The sequence below is a fragment of the Dipteris shenzhenensis genome, chromosome 15 (genome assembly GCF_047967505.1).
Source record: "Dipteris shenzhenensis isolate YYH24624 ecotype China chromosome 15, Dip_SZ_1.0, whole genome shotgun sequence".
Classification (NCBI taxonomy): domain Eukaryota; kingdom Viridiplantae; phylum Streptophyta; class Polypodiopsida; order Gleicheniales; family Dipteridaceae; genus Dipteris; species Dipteris shenzhenensis.
In genome coordinates, this window is record NC_141610.1 from 33,272,602 (window position 1) to 33,294,501 (window position 21,900).

Here is a 21,900-nt window from a genome sequence, read left to right on the forward strand (position 1 = left end):
TCCAACCCTAATATGGAAGGGATGTCTCCAAGTGTAATTTGCGTCCGTCCTTTGTCGGGTATATCACGTCACTAGCTTTGGGTCATGTCCATGCTGGAGGACCGCGTGCGGTCTAGTTGGAAAAACTCTGTGATTGTACTCTGGGAGGAGCTTGCAAGTGCGCCTTGTTCTCGTCTCTGTGACCTAAGTAAGCGCTCTTGATGTTTGACTGCCTCATGGATGAAGGCGGCCGAACACCTCTGGTCTGGAAAAGCAAGGAAGTGGGAGAGCAACTCTGAAGAGACAGTAAAAGGGGCCTCGGATCTCATAGTACACTGGACATCTAAAGGTGAAACACTCCTCTGAGTCGATCTCCTGTAGCTCACACAAAGTGCATATGCGCCTCTCCCTAGGTAGTCCCTCAGCTCGTCCACTCTCAATGCGGAGTCGATGCGAAGAAAACCGGAACTGTTCAATAGATATCCTCAGTGAATGGGACAGGTGAATCCGAGTGTATCCAGGATGATCAATAAAGCCCTCATTAGAATTATGTAGGCAATGATCTCTGTAGAAGCTGAGCTTCACCAGAAGCTCGCTCGGTTCCAACCGGATCCGGAATGTATGTAGCTGTAGGAAGTCCTCGTGCATGACTTGGTTGACCTCGTGATACCTAAGTGGGAGAAATGGCACCTCAATGCTATACTGGAATGGGGGAAGTCTATCCATGAGGAGCCCCAATCTCTCCAACCACCTGCCTGTGTGTGCAAACCAGCATCTCTGGTCCATGTGCTGCTAGGGCCATTGAGGAGGACAATGCTAGCCATGGTAGTCTGCGACTTACTAAAGTACAGTCCCAGTACCCCCTTACACAATACATATATGTGATGACCTCGAATGCTGCAAAAAGATGTAGTGGAGATATCCAAACTCAGCCTGAATGATTTGGTGGGAACTCGCGGCTTACTCCGAATCATCCGTGATAGCATGATAACCTAGAGACACTACACTCGAGTCGACTTTGCATTTGAGAGATCCAGCCCCAACAAGGGCTTCCATACATCCCAGCGGGTCAAAACAAGGAGTAGAATAAGAGGGCCTTGGTTCGGGGGTCCTCAAAGTACGAGTGGAAGCATTGCCTCTCCAACCTAGCTAAAGAGGCATACCCTTTGCTTAGACGGGCACGCATTGCCGGTCTCACCTTAAAAATAGGGCAAAAAAAGAGAACCCCTAGGTATGTGTAAGACGAAACAATCTCAACTAGTGATATATCGAAGGTGAACTGCTATCTATGCATGGTTGCTAGAGAAGTATTGAACATCATAACCTTGGTTTTACAAAGGTTGACCTTAAAATCATGTGAGGACTGTAATGCATCTAAGTGTCTTTAAAGGCCCTCTGGAGAGGAGGATAAAAGCACCACATCATCTGCGTACAACAAAATCTAAATCAAAGTACCAGCACAGGAGCATAGTGTAGAGGCCAAACACAGTGGGAGAAAGAGGACACCCTTGTTTGACCCCAATAGTACTCATGATCTCCTCTGCCCGTTTAGCCTCTGTCCGGACTCTACTTGAGACTCTTAAATTGCCATGACAACAAAAATGATCTCCTAGAAATAACCCAACTCCTACAATTGTCTGATGAGGCTCGCCCTTGGTACCGTATCAAAGGCTTCGTGAAAATCCACAAAGCAACAACAAATCCTCTGCTTATGTGCCCTCCTCGATGATACATCTGAGTGTGGGTATGTGATCCATGGTCATGTGGTTACGTCGGAACCTGGCTTGCCCCTCTGTTTTGAGCCCTTGCATCTCTGCGAAAGGGCTGACCTTGGTATCAAGTAGCGATGCATAGATCTTGGACATGGCATGTCCCCTGTAGTTCTTTGGGTTCATGGGATCCCCTGTAGTTCTCCGCGTTCATGGGATCCCCTGTAGTTCTCCGGGTTAATGGGATCCCCTGCCTATGAATAGATGAAATGGTGTTAAGGGTCTAGGTGTGTGGAAAACCAAGGCAAACAGCTTCATTAAAGAGCTTCGCTAAGGTTAGGGCTAGGATATTAATTCCATCTGAATATGCAATGAATTCAGTGCATAAACCCTCATGATCTTTCATTCGGCCATTATGAAGCTTCATCATAGCGTCCTTAACATCACCCTTAGTGAAGAGAGTGCAGGAGGTGGGGCGTGGTGAGTGTAAAGCAGGCTGGTGTGGAATCTCATACAATCTGCATGCATAAGCGTGCCAAACTTGAGTATCCGTGAGAGGTAAAGGGGATCGCCTTTCAAGAAGTTTTCGCCAGAAATCTTTGGAGTTGTTACTAAACAAGACGTTTAGTAACTCATCATTCTGGCGGATAAAAGCCTACTTCTTCCGACAAACCAATCGGCGATACTCATGCATCATCTTTAGTTCGTTCGGAAGGTTAGGTTTCGTCTTGAATCTGAGTTGACAGCGCAGACCCTTACACTCATCATCCTACAAGCTATTGCAGGGATGGTCCTATGTTAACAATGCAGACCCTTACACTCATCATCCTACAAGCTATTGCAGGGGATGGTCCCAAGAGGTGGTGGACAAATGGAGTGAGTAGTGTAGGGTGACGGCATGAAGTGCAACCTCGTGAAGCGAGCGAGTGATCAAAGTCGCACGCGGTATAGATAAGTGATAGTCTGGAATGCCACATCTAATTGCGATGGAGATGCCACGAATTCAACCTGAATGATCCGATGGGGAACATATGACTTACTGCCGATCATCCATGATAACAAGAGAACCTGTAATCTCTCCACTCGAGTCCACTCTGTACCGCATAGGTCTGACCCTGCTGCCATACATGCCTGCAGGTCAAACCAAGGAGTCGAAAAGAAGAACCTTGGTCCATGGATCCTGGAAATGCTGCAAAAGGAAGCATTGTCTCTCCAGTCGGGCAAGGGAGCCGTATCCTCTACTTAGGTGGGCCTGCATCACCGATCTCATCATGAAGATAGGGTCAGAAAATAGAACTCCAAAGTACGTGTATGATCAGACAATCTCAACTCGTGACCCGTCAAAAGTAAAGTGCTCTCTGTGTGGAGCTGTTCTGGAGGTGTTGAAGATCATATAGCCTTGGTTATACCCAAGTTGACCTTCAAGTCATGGGACTCACAAAAGGCCAGTAGTGCATCTAGGTGTCTCTAGAACCCCTCGGCGGACAAAGATAAGAGCACCACATCATCAGCATATAATAAAATCTGGAGCATGCAACCATAAAGAGAGCAACCAGCAGCTACCAGCTCCTCCTAGGGTCCTCATAAAAGACTTAAGCTCATCTATCTAGAGGCCAAACAAGGTCGGCAAAAGTGGGCAGCCTTGTTTGACTCAAATGGTGCTCATGATCTCATTTTTCCATCCACCCCTGGTTCTGTTGGAAACCTACTCATATAGTGCCATAACAGCCCAGACTATCTCCTCACCTTAGCCCAGCTCTTGCAACCGCTTGATGAGACCTGCTCGTGTTACTATATCAAAGGCTTTGCGGAAATCCACAAAGAAGCAATAGACCCTCTGCCTCCATGCCTTGGCCTCCTCTACGTCACTCCCAAGTGTAAGTATGTGGTCCATGGTCCCATGATCAAGTCGAAAACCTGCATGCCCCTCTGCTCTGAGTCTGTGCATCTTTGCATAGTGGCTAACCTCCATGTCAAGTGCTAAGGCATATATCTTGGACATGAGATGCCCAATCATAATGGTCCCGTAGTTTTCTGGACTCATGGGATCCCCTACCTTGTGAATAGGTGTGATGGTGTTAAGGGTCCCTGTGCGTGGGAAACTGAGGCAAATTGCTTCATTAAATAGATTTGCTAGGATAGGGGCTAGGATATCAATCCCGATGCAGCAAACTTGGTGCATAAACCCTCATGATCTTTTGCTCGGCCATTATGAAGCTTCATGACCACGTCCTTGACACCCTCTTTAGTGAAAAGAGGTTGTGGTGGGTGGGTGTGTGGGGGTGTGTGTGTGAGAGAGTGAGAGAAAGAAAGAAAGATATATTAACGTCCGCGGAAAGCCTTGCGGCCTATGGGACAAACTGCAAAACACACCAAAAAGGGAAAAGAGCTCATGCAAGCCACAAAGGGCTCGAGCAAAGGGCATGCTAAGACCCTTGCTGAGTACTCAAGCGAAATCAAGTACAAAATATATCACGTGCTATCTAAGGTAGGTTGAGACTAGAATTGGAGCTCAGAATCCGAAACTTTGTACCGTAATGGCACCCATATGAGCTAAGAAAATGTCTCGGATCTGTGTCTGTCGGGCGATCTCATGCTGTGGTGGCGGAGGGGGACATGGCCTCCTCAATCTCTGAACTCATGACCTCCAGATGTCTCTACAGCCCCTCCGGTGTGAGGATGAGATAAGGACTATGTCATCAGCATATAGCAGTATCTCTATCATAAGATCGGCCAATGATGATCTTCGCCTCCTAGGTGGTCTATGAAAGAAGTGATCTCATCAATGTAGAGCCCAAAAAGGGTCGGTCAGAAGGGACAGCCCTGCTTCCCTCCGATCGTACTCTCAACCCAATCCGATAGACCACCTGGGGCACGAACTCTGCCTCTGACTGACTCATATAGGCTCATCACTCCCCATATCAGTGTCTGTGGGATCTGCATCTCCTGATCATGTGAGATCGGGTTGGCGACTTTCATTCATGAGGCCATGCGACATGGAGAGCATCTGCTTACGACACATAGGCAAGATCAGGGTGTACAACCAGACTCCACTCAGTGCATGACCATTGAGTCTTTTTAGCCAAACAGCATGGACCAGTGGGTACTAGGGAGACGCGAAAACCAATATCCAAAGCGAGAGAGACAACAAGCTCGCCAACGGGTTGATACACAGATGAAGCTTGGGGACCTTCCCTCCATGTTCATGAGACTAGAGGCACAAACAATAGGGGTGACAGTGCTACAGCTAGGAGACCACAACAAACCACACACCAACTGTCGCCAACGCTCTATCACAAGTTTTATGCCACCATAGCCTAGTTCACCACTAGGCTCCCCCTTGGGCTTGGCCCCTCTGCTAATCTTCGCGGGTCATGCAACACCACAACTTCCATCCTCTCCATAGTCTCATACATTTTTACATATTAGTGTTTCTATGATTATGTTATATTTCAGCAACCTGGGAAAGCGATCCATAGTCATGATCTCCTAACTAGTCGTCAATACTAGACAACCCCTGAGAGTGCCGTCGTGCCAATTCGGGTGTTTGCTCACTGCCAGGGGTGACACCCTGATATTGCACTACAAAGAAGGGACTTTGTATTGCCAAGGGTGACACCCTGATTTGCAATACAAAAAAGGGACTTTGTATTGACATGCTGGAAATGATCTTGGAAACATTGTCACTCCAATCCTACTAGTGATGCATGTCGTTTAGTCAATCATCCCTATGCTATTGCTTTTCATGGTAAACTTGGAGCTTGTGAAAATGCATATCAAGTACACATAAGATCTAATTGTCTCAACCGGCTCCCCTGTTGAAGTGGATGATCCTACTGAATTTGGTCTCAGTTGGTATTGAGCATCTTATCCTTGGTTTTACCAAGTTGATTTTCATACCCCAACTGTTGGAATAGAAGGGTCATTGCCCCAGTTGTTGAGCCCCTGGGCAAGACACCCATATAGGATAGGGGCAATTAAGAGGTTTCCATGTGAACATAGGATATTGGTGCCACATGGGTAGGCCAAGTTGGAAGAAGATATCCATGATAGTTTCCATGAGGTCAATAGAGAGGCTGACACATGGGTTTGGTACAACAATTAGCAAAAATTTTGAGAAATTTGTTTGCATACTTTGTTTTGGATGTAAAATGTTTTATCTTTGTCTCTCCATTGATGTATCCCAAACAATAATGCATATAGCTAATGTCAAAGGCTTTATTTAGCTCATCTTTTGCCGCCTTCTAGTGATAATTATGTCATTAAATCCTTGTTCATGAAAATGTTTAAGTGCCAAACATGGGAGCTTGGTTCAGTCCATACAAAGCTGTTGTTCACTTACAACCTTCTTCTCCTTGCTTTCAACCTAAAATCCTCATGATTGGTCCATGTAAACATCCTCTTTCATATCGCTATGTTGAAATGCAATCTAATAAAGGGCCTAGCCATAATGAGTAGCAAGGACCACAACCAATCTAATTGTGTTATGCTTGGCTACAACCTCAAAGATCTTGTCATAATCTATGCCTTTCTTCTAGGCATAGCCGTTTGCAACCAACCTCGATCCATATTCTTCAATACATCCATCAATCTTTGTTTTAATGCAATAGCCCATTCATTCCCAATGGAAATTTTGTCAGGTGGTAGTCTATTAGGTACTAAGTCTTATTCTATATGATGCTATCATACTCCTGTTTCATGATTTCCTGCCAATAGGGATTATCTTTAGCTTCATCGTATTTTCAGGCTCAACTATATCTTCGACAGTCATCATTAAAGCACAACTTGCATAGAGCCTGTCACAAAGCCCTTATAACACTACCCATGTTTGCCTTTCTCTTCCTATAGTCGAAAGCAAGATAGCTAAGCATCCCAAAATAAGAGAAGAGAATCTCTGTCTTGTCTTCACTAGGATCATGATTGTTCATGTCGTTATGTTGACAATTGGAGTTATCATGTTGTTGAAGTTTCGGAATAAATATAGTTGCTGGTATTGTTTATAATTTTTAGCCATTAATATCATTCCGGCTACTTAATTTTGCTAACCATGAAGTTGAGTTAGGATGAGAGTATTCTCTCTATATGAGAGCATGGTGATAATTTATGAAGTTGTGAAGTTGGATAGGCTATTGAGGACTTCTTGATCCAGCATCTCCATGACATGCATAGACAACTAATTTGCAACCAAATTAGAGAAGATGCCACAAGCACCACTTGAAAATATTAAAAAAACAAATACAAGAACATGGAGACGATGAACCCCCCTATATGGGTGGCTCACGGTTCCCCAAGTAGAATATTTGTGAAATTAATCAGCTTGAGCCAAAAATATTATGACAAAAATACCCCTTTGTCGACAAATACAATGAATCAATATAGATAGCTCATGTGTCTTAGATTACCAAAGGTGTTCAAGCCACTCTACACAAAATATTTCCCACGTCATAAAATAATAATGCAAATAAAAAATCAGATCCTCTGCCATATCTAACACAGCATGCAGCATCTTAATCGGTATCCTCGCACTGTTTCCAATCCTCATTGTCCATTCCATTACATGTACTCAAGATGTCAATTACGTTTGTAAGAATTAATTCAATGAATCACCAAAGCAATCAATCCCAACATAATTACACTTGGCATAAAATAATCAAAATACAATACTAGTAATACTAGCGACATTAGTATTACACGAAGTCAACCACAACACCAATCATCTAGCATGGTGAAACATAGGCTCAATTCGGCATCTCTAACTAAACCACACAAACATCCTCTAGTGCCCCCGTTGCACCTAGTGCGGTTCCATGGGTTACTTTGCCATAGACTCCCACTACTATGAGTCTCATATAAGCAAGATTATAATTATAATCACCCTAATCAAGAAATGGACATTTTATAGCATAATCTTATAGGTCCTTAACTTCACATGCCTCATGGTCATCAGTGAATTAAGTTTTTCAGGCTTTAACTAGGATTTCAATATATCAAACCATCACGACAATACTATCCCTAATGCCCACTTTATGAGAGTAAGAGCTTATTGGCTCCTCTCGTCATAATTTTCCTATCTCTATCCCACAATTTCTAGGCTTTAAAAATATTCTTAAGCTTAAATTTCCATATGCCATAGGTAATTCCATCCAACTTGGCATTCTCTTGAAGAGAAATTCATTGTTTTGACTCATCGTAACTAATTCATGTGCCAAAATAGACTATGTGAGTGGAGTGTCTATTTTCACAAGGCCAAACTATTCAAAAGAAAGTATGCAAATTATTATTAATTTCCTAACTGAAAGTACAATTGAAATTAAAAACCATATAATTAAGCTTAAACATACCTCCTGACAAAGTCTTTAGATATTGACAATGCTTCCCTATGCTTTTGAAATGGGGCTTCCAGCACAAGGATATTCTTCTCCCAATGTGAGAGGATATCCAAGGAAAGCAATACGAAAGCTGTCAATGTTGAAGTAAACAGCACACAACAAAGTTGTTCTGCTCAAGCCCTTAGCTAACTACTTTGTAGATTACAATGTATATTCAATTACCACATAACATATGAGCCCACCTGCTGGAATCTCATCTACAAGTACCTTACACTGTAGCTGTGACTCCCCTATGTATCAACAGTTGGTTTGCTTCTATAGAGTATACAACACAATTGCTATGAGTAGGTGCATGCATTAACGAGCACAAATCCATTGAATTTTGGGTTAGTGATGTAGACATGCCAACTGAGGGATTGAGATTGGTTTCAGCTGGCTAGAGAGGGGTACCATTACCACATTTTTGGGATGCCAGGCAAACGTGGTGTCACGCCTACTTACTTTCAGAGCCCTTGTGGTGAGGCAGGTTTTATTAGCATGGTGACCCCGATCGACACTTGGAGACACGCCTTTGGTATAGATCTCCGATGCCCGTGATGCTTCATAGCATTAGAGTCCATTCAGCAACAATCCAGAGAGTGGAAATGCGATGAAGGCCCTATAGAGGTATATGTGGAAAAAAGCCGCGGTCCCGCTCAAGCTCTCTTGCCCATTGCAGCGCATTAGGAGCCCTGAGTCGTATCCCAAATGGCCATGAGGGCGTAAATAATGTCCTGCAAGATAATGGAGACTAAATCCTATCTATAGCCTCTGTGAATTTGGATCTTCATATCTGCCATGCAGTAAGACTAGCAATAATCTCCCAGTCAAGTCTATAGGAGAGTGAGGTCTATACAAAGATCTGGTAGGGTGATAAGTTGAGGGAATCCTGTCTGGATCAATATGGCCATGTCTGAAGCTGCTCCCTCAAAAAATACTTAAGGACTTGACTACGTGAGCCCTTGTCAAGCACATGTGTAATGCTGTGCCAGATCTGCTGGGCCTCTCTGCAACCCAAAATGCAACCACCTCATTTCTGATTTGCATGATTTTATATGAGGCTCTTACAGAACCTTATCATGGATTTTTGTATTTGGTCGTAATTTACAGAAATTTGCTTCTTGCCAAAAAATAATTGGCCTCTTCACAGGGCTATTTAGGATTGCTAATCTTTCTTACTCAAGTGGGTCATGATGTACTATAACAGCCGTTTGTTATAGATGATAAGTGTCAAATGAACGTCTGTATTTTAGCATGTCTATGTGCGGAGAAGTCAAGGCACTCCATAATTCAAATGACCATGTGGATGTGTGTTTTTTCACATGCATGTACGTGAAAGGTAAGGAGCTGGGTAATTCATGCAGGTAGAAATTGTACGTTGATTTACTGTGATTTGCTGTTGTGAGGCACTACCTCACAGGGACTTTTGCAAGATCCATTTCCTAATATGTTGCCATTTGTTGTTTTGTCCAAAATTAAATGATTTACTTTGCAGCTGTAGAACTTCTGTTGCGGATCATTGGAGTTTGCACAAGTGATGACTCTTCATCTCAGATTGTTCGCGATTAAGATGTTCGACTCCACCTGTTGCTTCTAATTGAAGAATGTTGATTCAACATAAATTACAGTCTTACATTTTCTTTTTGCAAGTCGGATCTCCAGTCATGTGGCCTCTATTTTGGCCTTGAATAGCTTGGTTGATGCAGATCTCTTATGAACATGTGCCTCTTACTTATGCTGCTATTGCAATTAGCCCCAAATAATTAGCGGTTGTGTTCATTATCTGCAGGTTGGTGCCGAAGGAAACAGGACTTGCCATTGTTGACATGATCCTATGGAGAAGGATCTTTGGGGTGACCACTGCTACTTCCTTCTCAGAAGACTGTAAGGTTTGCAAGCTTGCTTGCAAGTGTTGCTCCACACTCACTTTTCTCTATGTACAAGTTTTGCTCTATAAGCACTACCTTAGATGATCACATTGCAGATATTGCAGATCTTGATTTGCTCTTTCAAGGTCTATAAGCTGATGCTTTGCAAGATCTCCTTGCTACTTGAGCCTTACAAGGGAGCGCTCTAGGAGCTCACATACCCAAGCCTAGTTGTGTGTATGCAGGACCTCTTGGAAAAAGACTGTCCCCTTGAGATTTCACATATCTTCACAACTGGGCTCTCTACCCGAGAGGCCTGCTAGACTGCAGTGCCCTCCACACACAAGTAGGATCATAAATGCGCACACAATCTAAATTATTGCAAATAGGGAAAGAAAATCATTGCTAAAATGAGAATTCAACAACTAAGCTTCCACACAACAAATAGCCCACCTAGCTGAAAGAGAAACTGCCCTTTGACCTCTCAAAAGGATCAAGGTCAAGCGTACCATGTGGCACTGATACAGTGTACCCAATCAGATTGCAGTGAATACTAACATCTGGTTGGCTGCCCTAGAGTGTGTGAGGTGGTAAGTGCATGCCTGTGTGACACGTGGACAAGACATGTAAGTTAAAGTAGTGGAATACAGCCATGCTGGCATTTACACTAGATGCATGTGGGGGTATGCCACCTTATGTATCCCCTTAAAAACCTCCAATTACCTACGCATGACATAATGTCATGAGTGCTACTAATGTCTAACTACCATCCTATTGAGCCTTTTTAATAACATAACCAGGGGGTGAATTATTAAACCAAAAGAGTAAGCCTTAATCTCCAACGCTAAAAGTGTAAGCCTCAATCTCCCCATTCTGTATACAGCCATAGATCAATTAAAGACCTCAATATCACCCATTAAGATCAATTAAACACCAGCTTAGAATCAAATCCTAGATCGAAGTTCAACTAGAGCTCTCATCATCTTACCCTGAGCCTTGTAAAAAGCTGAGATGGAAGTTTTACTTTGCAGCATTGTTATACATCTACCATCTAATTTTCCCTGAGAGGTTTATCACACATAAAAAGTCTGCATAAGGACTCCTCTCCTTCACGTTTTGATGATACAAACAAAAACTAATCCCATATTTGTCAATATGGACACCTGTATGATGCGATTTGTATCAGCTTGATTCAAAAGGGGTCAGGTGGTATTTCCAGGAACTCTGAAACTAAATCATCCACCCAATGACCCTCCTTGATGACTACTGCTTAGACATACATCATCAGCATTTCCCTTCTTCGTTTCTTATAAATTCCAAAAAGGAAACATGATCGTATACAAGCATCCTTTAGAAAGATAGCTCTTCTTGGCAAACCAGGAAACCTTTCTTAACACACAGTATATTTCCTTTCCTAAATGGATCTTATTTTCTTGATTTTCTTCAAAAAGGAGTACAACAAATGAATACCATTTAAATGAGAAATCCCTTGTGAAAGTAGATACTGTGTCCCCTACTTGACTGAACTTACCTCCAAATAGAACCGTCCATCTGGAAGTGGTTCACATCTGTATACACACAACACCTCATCAGTATGAAGATCTCTCAATATAAAAATACAAAGTTCTGATGATTGCAAAAGCTAACCATGACATAGGAAACATACAACAAGACCACCAAAGTGGACCGAATAAGACATTCTACCACTAAACTATAAATAGTAAGACTCAAAGCAGTCCTGCCAAAAACTGAGACTTACAGGGATCATGGATCATGATCTAGAGTAACTTTTAGTACACATCAGATTCACAATAATCAAACAACAGTTGGAATAATATGTACATGTGCGAAGGGATACTTTTGGATGGATGAATCATTCATGGTCATTCCAAATGGTTCAAGATTATCTCATAATCCAAAATGTGTTTAGCAAGTTTCCTGACTACGTTATACATTTTCATCTGTTGGCAGATGAGGTGGTATGCTTCTGAACAGCAGAGTTTTGCACTATAACAAAAAGCAAACCAATAGTCAGTTGAAGAACCTTTACATAAAACCTCCAAAATGCTATCACACACTTGTGTTACTTGATAAAAGCCGTAGAGCTTGTCTTTTCTCCATGTTCTACTTTAGTATCATATTGATGCTTCCTTAATGAATGCACTTTGCTTTGCCTTAGCTTTGTTGTTTTAAAATGCAGGTGACTTGACAGTTGATTTGACACTGAGCATTCTGACAATTCGTAGGTCCATTGACACTCGTCAATTTATTGGTCCATTGATATTCATCAATTTGCAGATACATACTGTTGAATATGACCAGATTTGTCTGCGTTCACGGCATCAAAGACTTTCTAATGTGCTACTTTCATATACTTGGTGTTGTTAAATTCCTTATCAATTCGTACAGATATGTACTGGCAAATGTTCCAGCTCCTTGTGCATTGAGTCACTAGTGTGTGCTACATGTGCACCTTGTGCAACTCGTCAACACAGGTGATCACAGCACCAATTGAATTGCTTGTTATTTAAGCTGCTACTACACTCAATCTGCTGGAGTCTGCATGGACTATTGCTTGCAATTTCTGCTGCTTATTTGCTACTTCTGTTTGCCCCAACTACGCTCTCACCTATGCCAGCAAGATGGCAGGTGAAGCACCATGGACCGGGAGAGACATGTTAAAGCAACAAATCTGACCAACCCAAGAAAACTAAAAACAAAACAACTCAATATCATTGACCAAAAACAATTTAAATCAGGTAGCCCTCAAGTTGCTAGATTCCCATGACTTTCTTGTGCTCCATCGCTCGTTGCAGGGATTACTTCTCCAATACTTCTCCAATAGTGTTCCAAAAATCTCACCAGAAAACTAATACAAGAGGTACTCTCAATCTCTACTTCGTCTAAAATCTCTCTCTCAACTCACCAAGATAACATGTTAAAAAAATGGTGGGAGGCCTCCCTAGATGCTCAAGAGGGCAGTCATGTAGAGGCACCCATGAAATATATGCATTGTGACTAGAGGTGTAGTCTTCCTTAGTATCCCTGCTGAAGGTTTGATTTCAGAGCAACAAGACAAAGTCCTTCACTAAGTGTTGTTTGATGATCTTCTCTCCACAAGGAAAACCCTATATGATGAAACAAAGTTTTCCACCCTTCAGGTGAGCTAGAATCATTAACCATTGCATAAGATGCCTGGTAGACGTGGAGCATGTGGGGGAGCTGCAAATCGATTGGACGATAACTGGCTTGTTGTCAGTGTTTCAAACAAAGAAGACCGATTTTTCAAGGCACACAAACAGAGGCTCTGATCCCAAAAGGCACTAGCTACACAGAGCATTCTGGTAACAATCTAACCTAAACCTTTGACTCTAAGGATGTCATACTGTCAGCTAGAAAAGGGCACGGCTATGAGTCAGTGGGACCTCATTGAGATATAGATATGTGTGCTGATTCCTCTGACCGAGCCATGAAGCTCAAGTGGAATTCATGTTACTGACCACTGAAGGCTAAGACAAAGACCTACCGAATTTATATTGTCATGTCTCAACCAAAGCAACAAATCAAATCTGTCTGTGGCAATCACTTTAGCAAACTTATCAATCCACCATCCGCGCAAGGGTGCCTCAAATAATCCATCAATTACTGTGCTAGTCGTTAGAGGCAGTAGCTATCCAATCCATCTCATATGTTGAAGATTTAGTTAATATCATGAGCACTACAAAAGAACATTGCAGGGAGTGGACACAATGTGCTTGGTCTATCCTTCACAGGGACAAAAGAAGGAATGGCATGGGCCATAGACCTAGATTTGTTGCATGAAAGTCATCAAATGTCTTGAACGTCTCGAACTCCTACAGTATCTACACCCTCTACACAGTTCACTTCATGTAAAGCTGTACCCAGTGTTGTGAAGTCTTCTCGAATTGGACTTGGTGGGGTTTCAATAGACAAGCCTGAGCTTGCACGTAGGCTAATCAATTCCAATACGTCAGTTTTCTAAATTACTGGGTGCTCTACTTGTTGCTGGTTACCCTAGTGTTTCCTATGTTGAGTATGAATCCCCCATTGAGGATGAAGAAGAGTATGACGCTAGGCATACTCAGCCATTAAATAATGCGGAGGAGGCCACCTTTAAAAATAAGCTGCTCATTGTCTATCCACTGGTGCCCTACACTATCCACTTCCTGAATGTTTAGTAAATATTGAGGTTTCCTGAGGTTGGGAAAGCACAATAAGCAATTGATATTAAAATGTCAGAGATGTGTGGCGTGACTGAGTTTGCTTTAACAGGAAAAAGCATGGATGCAAAGACGATCATGCTTAGTGTTTTCCTACGATGGGAGCTCGCTGTATTTGCTCATTTGATACTTAGGCAGCTTCTTCCTCACCTGTTGAGGGATGTGGAGCTTCTTTGACAACATATCATCAAAGAAGAGGGGCTTTCTCAGACACATAAAATCCAATCACTTGGTTTTTGGGGATGTGATTCAGTCGTAGGAAAGAATGGGGCCATATTAATGATCACAATCAGGTATGAGACAGTATGTCAGGATGATTGACCCACTAACATAGATGAGGTGGATGATGAGCCTGGAGGATACTAGGGATTAAGAAAGAGGTCCAGCTTAATATTTCCCCAGAAATTAGAAAAATTGATAATTGAGGAACATATGTTTGCCAGAAATGAGGAATGACGCACATTAGCCATGAGACTAGTTCCATAGAGTAGGTGTGAGGATTTTTATAGTATTTCAAGTTGCCACTTTCCCTTGTTCACCAAAAACGACACAAAGGCCACACTCAATCTTTCCAAAAGTCTCTGAGTTCAAGGAAACCTTACTCTGTTAGCTCCACCTCACAAGCAACATCTGCAATGGTACCAGTTTCTGGATCAATGACCACCTGAAAGAGAATTTTCACAAATCACAACACAAATGGGCCAGTAAGCGCCCCAAAGTTTTTATATACACATCATTTGCACATTGAAAATAAGGCTAGTGTAGCTAACCATTCCCATCCTATGATTGCCTTCCATTATTCTCCTAACCTGCAAATATACCAAAATTAAAACATGATTGAGTCATTTGCCACTTAAAGAAGCAGAGATCACTCATATCCTCATGAGAGAGTGTTCAACAATGCAGCATTTAGGATGAAAGAATATCGTACCATGAGCCGATATCGAGGTTCAAAGATATTAAGACGCATCTTTTCACAGGGTATCATAACACTCATAACAAACAATGGTAGAATTTCTTTTCCATCTGTAGAAGCAAGGGTGTCCATTTCCTGTCTTCTTGCTTCATACTCCTCCGGGAAATTTTTCTCTATGATGTTCTTGAGCATCACACTGAATAAAGCAATAGAGCACAACTTAGTACCACATCAAAAAAATATGACTATCTCTTTCCAAATAAAAAATATCTTGACACAGTCTCAACCTTGTAGGATGAGTCTTTGGGCTCAAAAACAGCACGACCCTGCAAATAGGGCATTTATTGCCTGCACAACCAATGTACCATAAATCTCTCTCTCTCTCTCTCTCTCTCTCTCTCTCTCAGTAGAAGGCACTAAGATTTGGATACTAGGGGACTTCACTCTGAACCAGCTTAGCCATCGAACTGACCAAAGTAAAGGAAACCAAGAAGGAGGGGAAAGGGGCTGTTTAAAAAGAAGGAAAAGCAGTTATCAAGGGATTTGAATCTAAGCCTAAAGACTTTCAATCTTAAACTGATGTAATAATAGACACGGCCCACATTATGCCGGAAATAGGTATGCTTTCTATCACAATGGTGGACATGCTTTGTGCACTCCCATGGAGATGCTTATGCAGCCCCATTTTGAAGACTTGATGTACATGCTACTTAAAGATCTTTTGGTCTTCCTCAGCCCAGCCCTCAACCGAGCCCCTCTTCCTCTCAGCCCAGACCAGCCCTCTGCTCCTCTTCCGCTCAGCCCAGCTCAGACCTCTCTGCTCAGCTCCTCTCCAGGACCTCTTCCACTTCAGCTCCTCTTCTCAGCTCTGCTCCAGATGCTCCTCCCTGTTCCTGGTCTCCTCCACCTTAGTGCCCCCCCCCCCGACTAGGAGGGTCCCCTAGATCTTCCCTCCATGCTTACCAAGTCGGAGGCACGGCCAACGGGAGTGATGGTGGTAGGGCCATAGCTACAAGACCATATCGTCATGGGTGTTGATGCCTGCTTAGAGGCTCCACCCCTCAACTCATTGTATTTAGTCTCATAGACCCTTTGGTCTCATTGTATTTAGTCTCATAGACCCTTCGGTCTTTCGAAGACTTTTAATAAACTCTTTCTCTCCTTCCTACATTCATATCACGGCCCTTCCAATTTTAGGTTCCTCAAGGACCCAAGTTCCCATGAGATGTTTGGGAGTATCTCCTCATGGGGGTACACAGTATACGAGCCCGTGAGGTGGAGCTGACCCGCTTCGCATAGGAGCAGGCTCGTTTCACACAGGATCAGGCTTGTGTTATACAGGAGCATGCTGGGGTTATACAAGAGTAGGCTGGGCTTATCTAGGGACTCAAACATGACATTTCATAGCTCTAGAACGAGGTTACTACCTTGCGTACAGCCCCGAGAGCACACCAGTGTGCTGGAGGCGCACAGATTGCTAGTATGCAATCTGTCATTGAGGAGACATCCAGATGGGTGGATGTAGCCAAGCACGAGCCTACGAAGGCAACCGTCTCGACTACTCTCATGGAGCAGCAGCAACTGAGGGCCATCAGTGTTCGTGGAATCCCCCCGCACCAAAGTTACCAATGGATGATGCGACCACTTTTGTGGCTACCATCTTAGCGGTCGCACAGCACGCGATCGAGAGGGCTTGGCGAGTGGGGAGAGACCCCAACTGAGAGCAACCCCTCACCATATGATTCCATGACGCTCAGGCTTAGTTAGCAGCCTTAGTCCTACGAGACCACCCATCCATCTCCATGGATGAGGATTTGAGGAGAGGCGCACCTTGATGCAGCAGTGGGATTTGGCCCGCAAAGAGGGGAAGTGGGTGGTTGTTCTAGATGGACGACTCCTTACTACCCCCCGACGAGTACCCTACCCCCCTCCCACCTAGGGGCACCGGGTTTATGACACTCAGGATATCGAGACCCTGTCCTGTACCATATGGAACTACAATGGGATCTTATGGTCAGAACCAAAGAATTTCTTAGAGTCCTATACAGGCCGCGATATAGTCTTCTACACAAAGACACACCAGAGTCCACAATGCCCACTATCGGTGGTCAATGGGTACACATGGGAGATTGCTTATAGAGAAGAGATGAGAGATATAGGCGGGGTACAGGGCTTGAGAGGAGTAGTAGTACTTTACAGGTCATCTCTTTTTGGGGCGATCTCTGCTCGAGAGGAGAGATATACATTCCAGATTTCTCTGGATTCGGATCAAACATATGGCAACCAAGACTTGTTCATTGCCGTATGCTATAAACCAAAAGGGAACATCGAGAGATATAGCAGGGGAGTGGTGTGAGACAAGAAAGAGAGGAGGGGAGACTTTAAAGATTGAAGGAGGATTTAACGGAGAAGGAAAAAGCAAAGAATCAAACGTACAAAAGATGAGGAGGATAAAGTGGAATAAAGTAATAGGAGATGTGATTGGCAAAGATTGCAGAATAAAGGAGAGTGGATACAATAAAGTTTTTTTGAATTATCATTTCGGATGCGGATTTCTTGAGCTGCGGAGAAGTTCTTGTTGGGGGCTTCAACGCGAGGACAAAGGGAACAATAGGTACCACTTCTTGACTTTAGAGATGATGCTATCTTACTACCAGACATAAACTTGGATGATGTAGGTGCCAGGTATGACACGAGTCTCAATTGGATAGTCGGGCCCCAGTCACGTCTTATGGACATGCATTGTTGGATTTGGGTAGGATGCATGACCTCATTATCTACAATGGTCTCAGCAGATGGCCCTCCTCAAGTGGTTTCACTTGTTTCCCACATGGGAAAGGCTCCAACGTAGTCGACTACATCATGGGATCCCATGCCTTCACATCTCGTATCACTGATTTCACAATAGCACTACCTCTGGCCACATGTATCTCTTCTTCCACATCTCCATTCCCTGTCTCGCAGTGCCATACACTCCACCAATCACTCATACCACTTATCGTGACATACATTTTGACCATAATCTTTCACCTAGTTACTATGTCATCTATATCGATTTTATACCTCTCCTAGAGGACAGCGCGGCTTTGATCATTACTCGCTCACTCCACCAGGCTACACTTCACCCCTTTCCCTACACTACTCGATCCACCTGTCCACCACCACTTGGGACTGTCCCTTGCAATAGTTAATACAATGATGAGTGTAAGGCTCTAGACCGTCAACTCAGATTTGAGACCAAACATGATCTTCCAAACGGATCAGAGCCGATGCGTGAGTATCGTCGACTGGTGCGCCAAAAGAAGTAGGCTTTTGCCCATAAGAACGAGGAGTTATTGAACATCCTGTTTAATAACAACTGCAAGGAATTTTGGTGGAAATTCCTTGAGAGGTGGTCACCTTCACCCCTCACAAATACTATGCACAACTATGCACGCATGTTATACGACATTCCACACCAGGCCGCTCCTGACCTCTCACACTCACCTCGCCCCACCTCGTGCACTCTCTTCACTAAAGGCTGTGTTAAGGATGCTGTGATGAAGCTTCATAATGGCCGAGCAAAAAATCACAAGGGTTTATGCACTGAATTCATTGCATACGGAGTTAATATCCTAGCCGCAATCTTAGTGAAGCTCCTTAATGAAGCTATTTTCTTTGGCTTTCCACATACCTAGACCATTGAAATCATTTCACCTCGCAGAGATGCAGGGGCTCAAAGCAAGGGGCAGCAGGCTGGATTCCGACAATCATGGGACCATGGATCACATACTCACACTCAAGTGTACTATCGAGAAGACTAGGGCACAGAAGCAAAGTCTATTGTTGCTTTGTGGATTTCCACAAATCCTTTGATACAGTACCGAGGGCCGGCCTCATTAGGCGATTGCAAGAGTTGGATTATGACTAGGAGATCATTTGGGCTATCATGGCACTTTACGAGAATCTCTCAGGTAGAGTCTGAACAATAGCCGGATGGACAGAGGAGATTACAAGGGTGTCTTGCTCTCTTGCTGGTACTTCGATTCAAATCTTGTTGTATGCAGATGATGTGGTGCTCTTATCCTCTTCTGCAAAGGGCCTTTAGAGATATTTAGATGTCCTATAGTCCTTCTGTGTCTCACATGATTTGAAGGAGGTCAACCTTGGCAAGACCAAGGTTATGATTTTCGATACATCCCAAGCGGCTATGCACAAAGAGCAATTTACCTTTGATGGAGCACCAGTTGAGATTGTCTCATCTTACACATACTTAGGGGTCCTCTTCTCTAGCTCTATTCTCATAGTGAGACCAGCGAAGCACGCCTGTCTTAGCAGTGTGTGCCTCATTAGCCAAGTTGGAGAGGCAATGCTTTCACTCACACTTTCAGAACCCACCGACAAAGGCTCTCTTATTCGACTCCTTGGTTCAACCAACTGGTATGTACGGCAGCCCTTGTTGGGCACTGGATCCCCCCTTGAATGCAGAGTGGGCTAGGGTGGAGCGTCTCAGGTTCTCATGTTGTCACGGATGATTCGTAGTAAGCCATCGGTCCTCCACCAGATCATCCAGGCCGAGTTCAGGTCATCTCCACTATAGCTTGATGTAGCTTTTCAAGTCATCACATATCTATATCGTGTCAGAGGGTAGGGCAGACTAAACTTCAAGACATCGCAGACTACCATCGTTGGCATTATCCTCCTCTATGGCCCTAGTAGCTGAGGGTGACCAGAGATATCGGCACGCATACATAGGTAGGTGGTTCAAGAGATTCGGGCTCCACATGGATAGACTTCCCCCTTTCCAGTACAGCATACCATTTCTCCCACTTGGGTATCAAGAGGTAAATCTGGTGATCTCCTACAGCTACACACATTCCGCACCTAGTCAGAACCGAGTGAGCTCCCAATGAAGCTAAGCTTCTCCAGAAATCACTACCTACGCAACATTGATGAGGTTTTGTTGATTCCTCAGGATATACTCGGATTCATCTTCTCCATTCATAGACCGCGTTTCTTCACATCGTCTTCGCATTGAGAGTGGACAAGCTGCCAGAGAGAGGCGCATATGCAATTACAGGAGGTCGAGCCCGGAGGAGCATTTCATCTTCAGATGCCCAGTGTATTATGAGATCTGAGGTAGCTTTTACTGTCTCTTCAGAATTCAAAGATAGCTTCGGGTTGCTTTCCCGCTTCCTCATTGTCCCAGGCAATGCCCCACATAAGAGAATCGAGCTTAAGAAACCATTTAGAAACAGAATTGTATAAAAGGAAAGATGGAAAACTATCCGTAAAATTTCAGCCTTGACGGAATGACCTCACCCTTGAAAGGGGCTTGCATGATTGCACGGCTTCCAATGGAGAAAGAATACCACCTTGGTTCTTTTATGGCTTTAAATTTCATTCACTTGACCTCAGAGGTGCGAGACACTGAGAAGAGGGTAATGAATCAAACTTTCCTAGGTGCTGTAAGTTATACTCCAAGGAGGACCACAGGCAGAAATGCACCAAGAGGGGTGAATTGAGCACAGATGGAAAGAAAGCTGCAGCACAGTCAAAATGGAATGCAAGGGCTCAGGTCAGGCGAAGGCCGAGGCAGAGGTGGATGCAGAAGCCACCAAATAGATGCTCTAGGAAAAACAGAACTGTAGCAAGCAGCAAGCAGTTGGCAGGAGAGGACGTAGGGTAAGGCCTGCCAAAAGATTCTGAAGCGCTATGAGAACTCTAGGTATGGTGGCAAATTCTGCAGCACTGCCCTCCAGAAATGGTGATTTCCAGGATTACCAGCAAGGATTTGGAGAGTGGTAAAGTGCAGAATCAACAAGGGTGAGGGAGAGACCTTGAGAGGTGATAAAAGCGCAAAAACATACGTACATACATACATACAAACACAAATGTATGTATATAATGTCTAATGACTGCATCATGGTCTCTTCCTCTCATAAATTGAAATTTTCAACATTCATGCATATGTGAAAGACTTTACCTAGGGTGTGAACACATGGTGGATGGTAGCATGCATCACTAGGCCTTTCCCAAAATGGAATGTTCATTTGATCCATGAGCCCCCAAGCCTCATGGCTCTTCATATGATATGGTTATCGTGTTTATTCAGTGAAATTATTCTACAATTCAGAAGATAAGACATTGAGCTACCATGGTTCATAGCTTGAAGAAGGCAAGTGCTCAGAAGCTATGTCTGCATGGTTTTGATGATGAATGTGAAGACATATCACTAAGCCTATCCCAAAATGGAATGTCCGTGAACTCTCCCTTCCATCCTACCCTTATTCATTGAAATCATTATATAATTCAGAAGATAAGATATTGAGCATTACCATGATCCATAGCTTGAAGAAGGCAAGCACGGCAAAAGGTATGTCCGCATGGTGTTGTCACTGGGTTGTAAAGAAGCTTTAAGCAAAGAATGCAATCAAAGTCATCATTGTATTGGACCTTTGCACGCTTCTTGCTTTTCTTAAATTCACTTGCAGCCTCGGACTCTAAAGTATCTTTCTCGACTTCTACGTTCAGGTGTCGCAATGCAGCTTGAAGAGGAAAGCTACATTGAAACAAACGATACAAAGCACAAAATGACTAGGTTAGCAATGTATAACCTCAAGAGTCAGCACAGCACAATCTCTCTCTCTCTCTCTCTCTCTCTCTCTCTCTCTCTCTCTCTCTCTTCAATCCAATTATCTATCCCAAAGATCCTGCCGGTTCTAATAATATCACACCATGTCATATCCAGGTTGTATGAGGGAGTATACTGGAAAGGTCACTGGTAGATGGCTCAAGGTTTGTGCATATGTGGCCACATGTGCAGCAGCGATATATGAA

At 43.6% G+C, this 21,900-nt stretch overlaps 1 protein-coding gene across 1 annotated transcript in view; it reads right to left on the minus strand.

Moving 5' to 3' along the window:
• Positions 1-21,900, minus strand: part of LOC147893712 (zinc finger (C3HC4-type RING finger) family protein) — a 64,155-nt gene that overhangs the window by 34,483 nt on the left and 7,772 nt on the right. The window contains exons 7-12 of the mRNA XM_087385981.1: positions 21,399-21,622; positions 15,369-15,429; positions 15,097-15,277; positions 14,936-14,974; positions 14,768-14,829; positions 11,456-11,492 (exon numbers count right to left, since the gene is read on the minus strand). Coding sequence (XP_087242107.1) covers positions 11,456-11,492; positions 14,768-14,829; positions 14,936-14,974; positions 15,097-15,277; positions 15,369-15,429; positions 21,399-21,622 — 604 coding nt within the window. The remainder of the gene's footprint in view (positions 1-11,455; positions 11,493-14,767; positions 14,830-14,935; positions 14,975-15,096; positions 15,278-15,368; positions 15,430-21,398; positions 21,623-21,900) is intronic.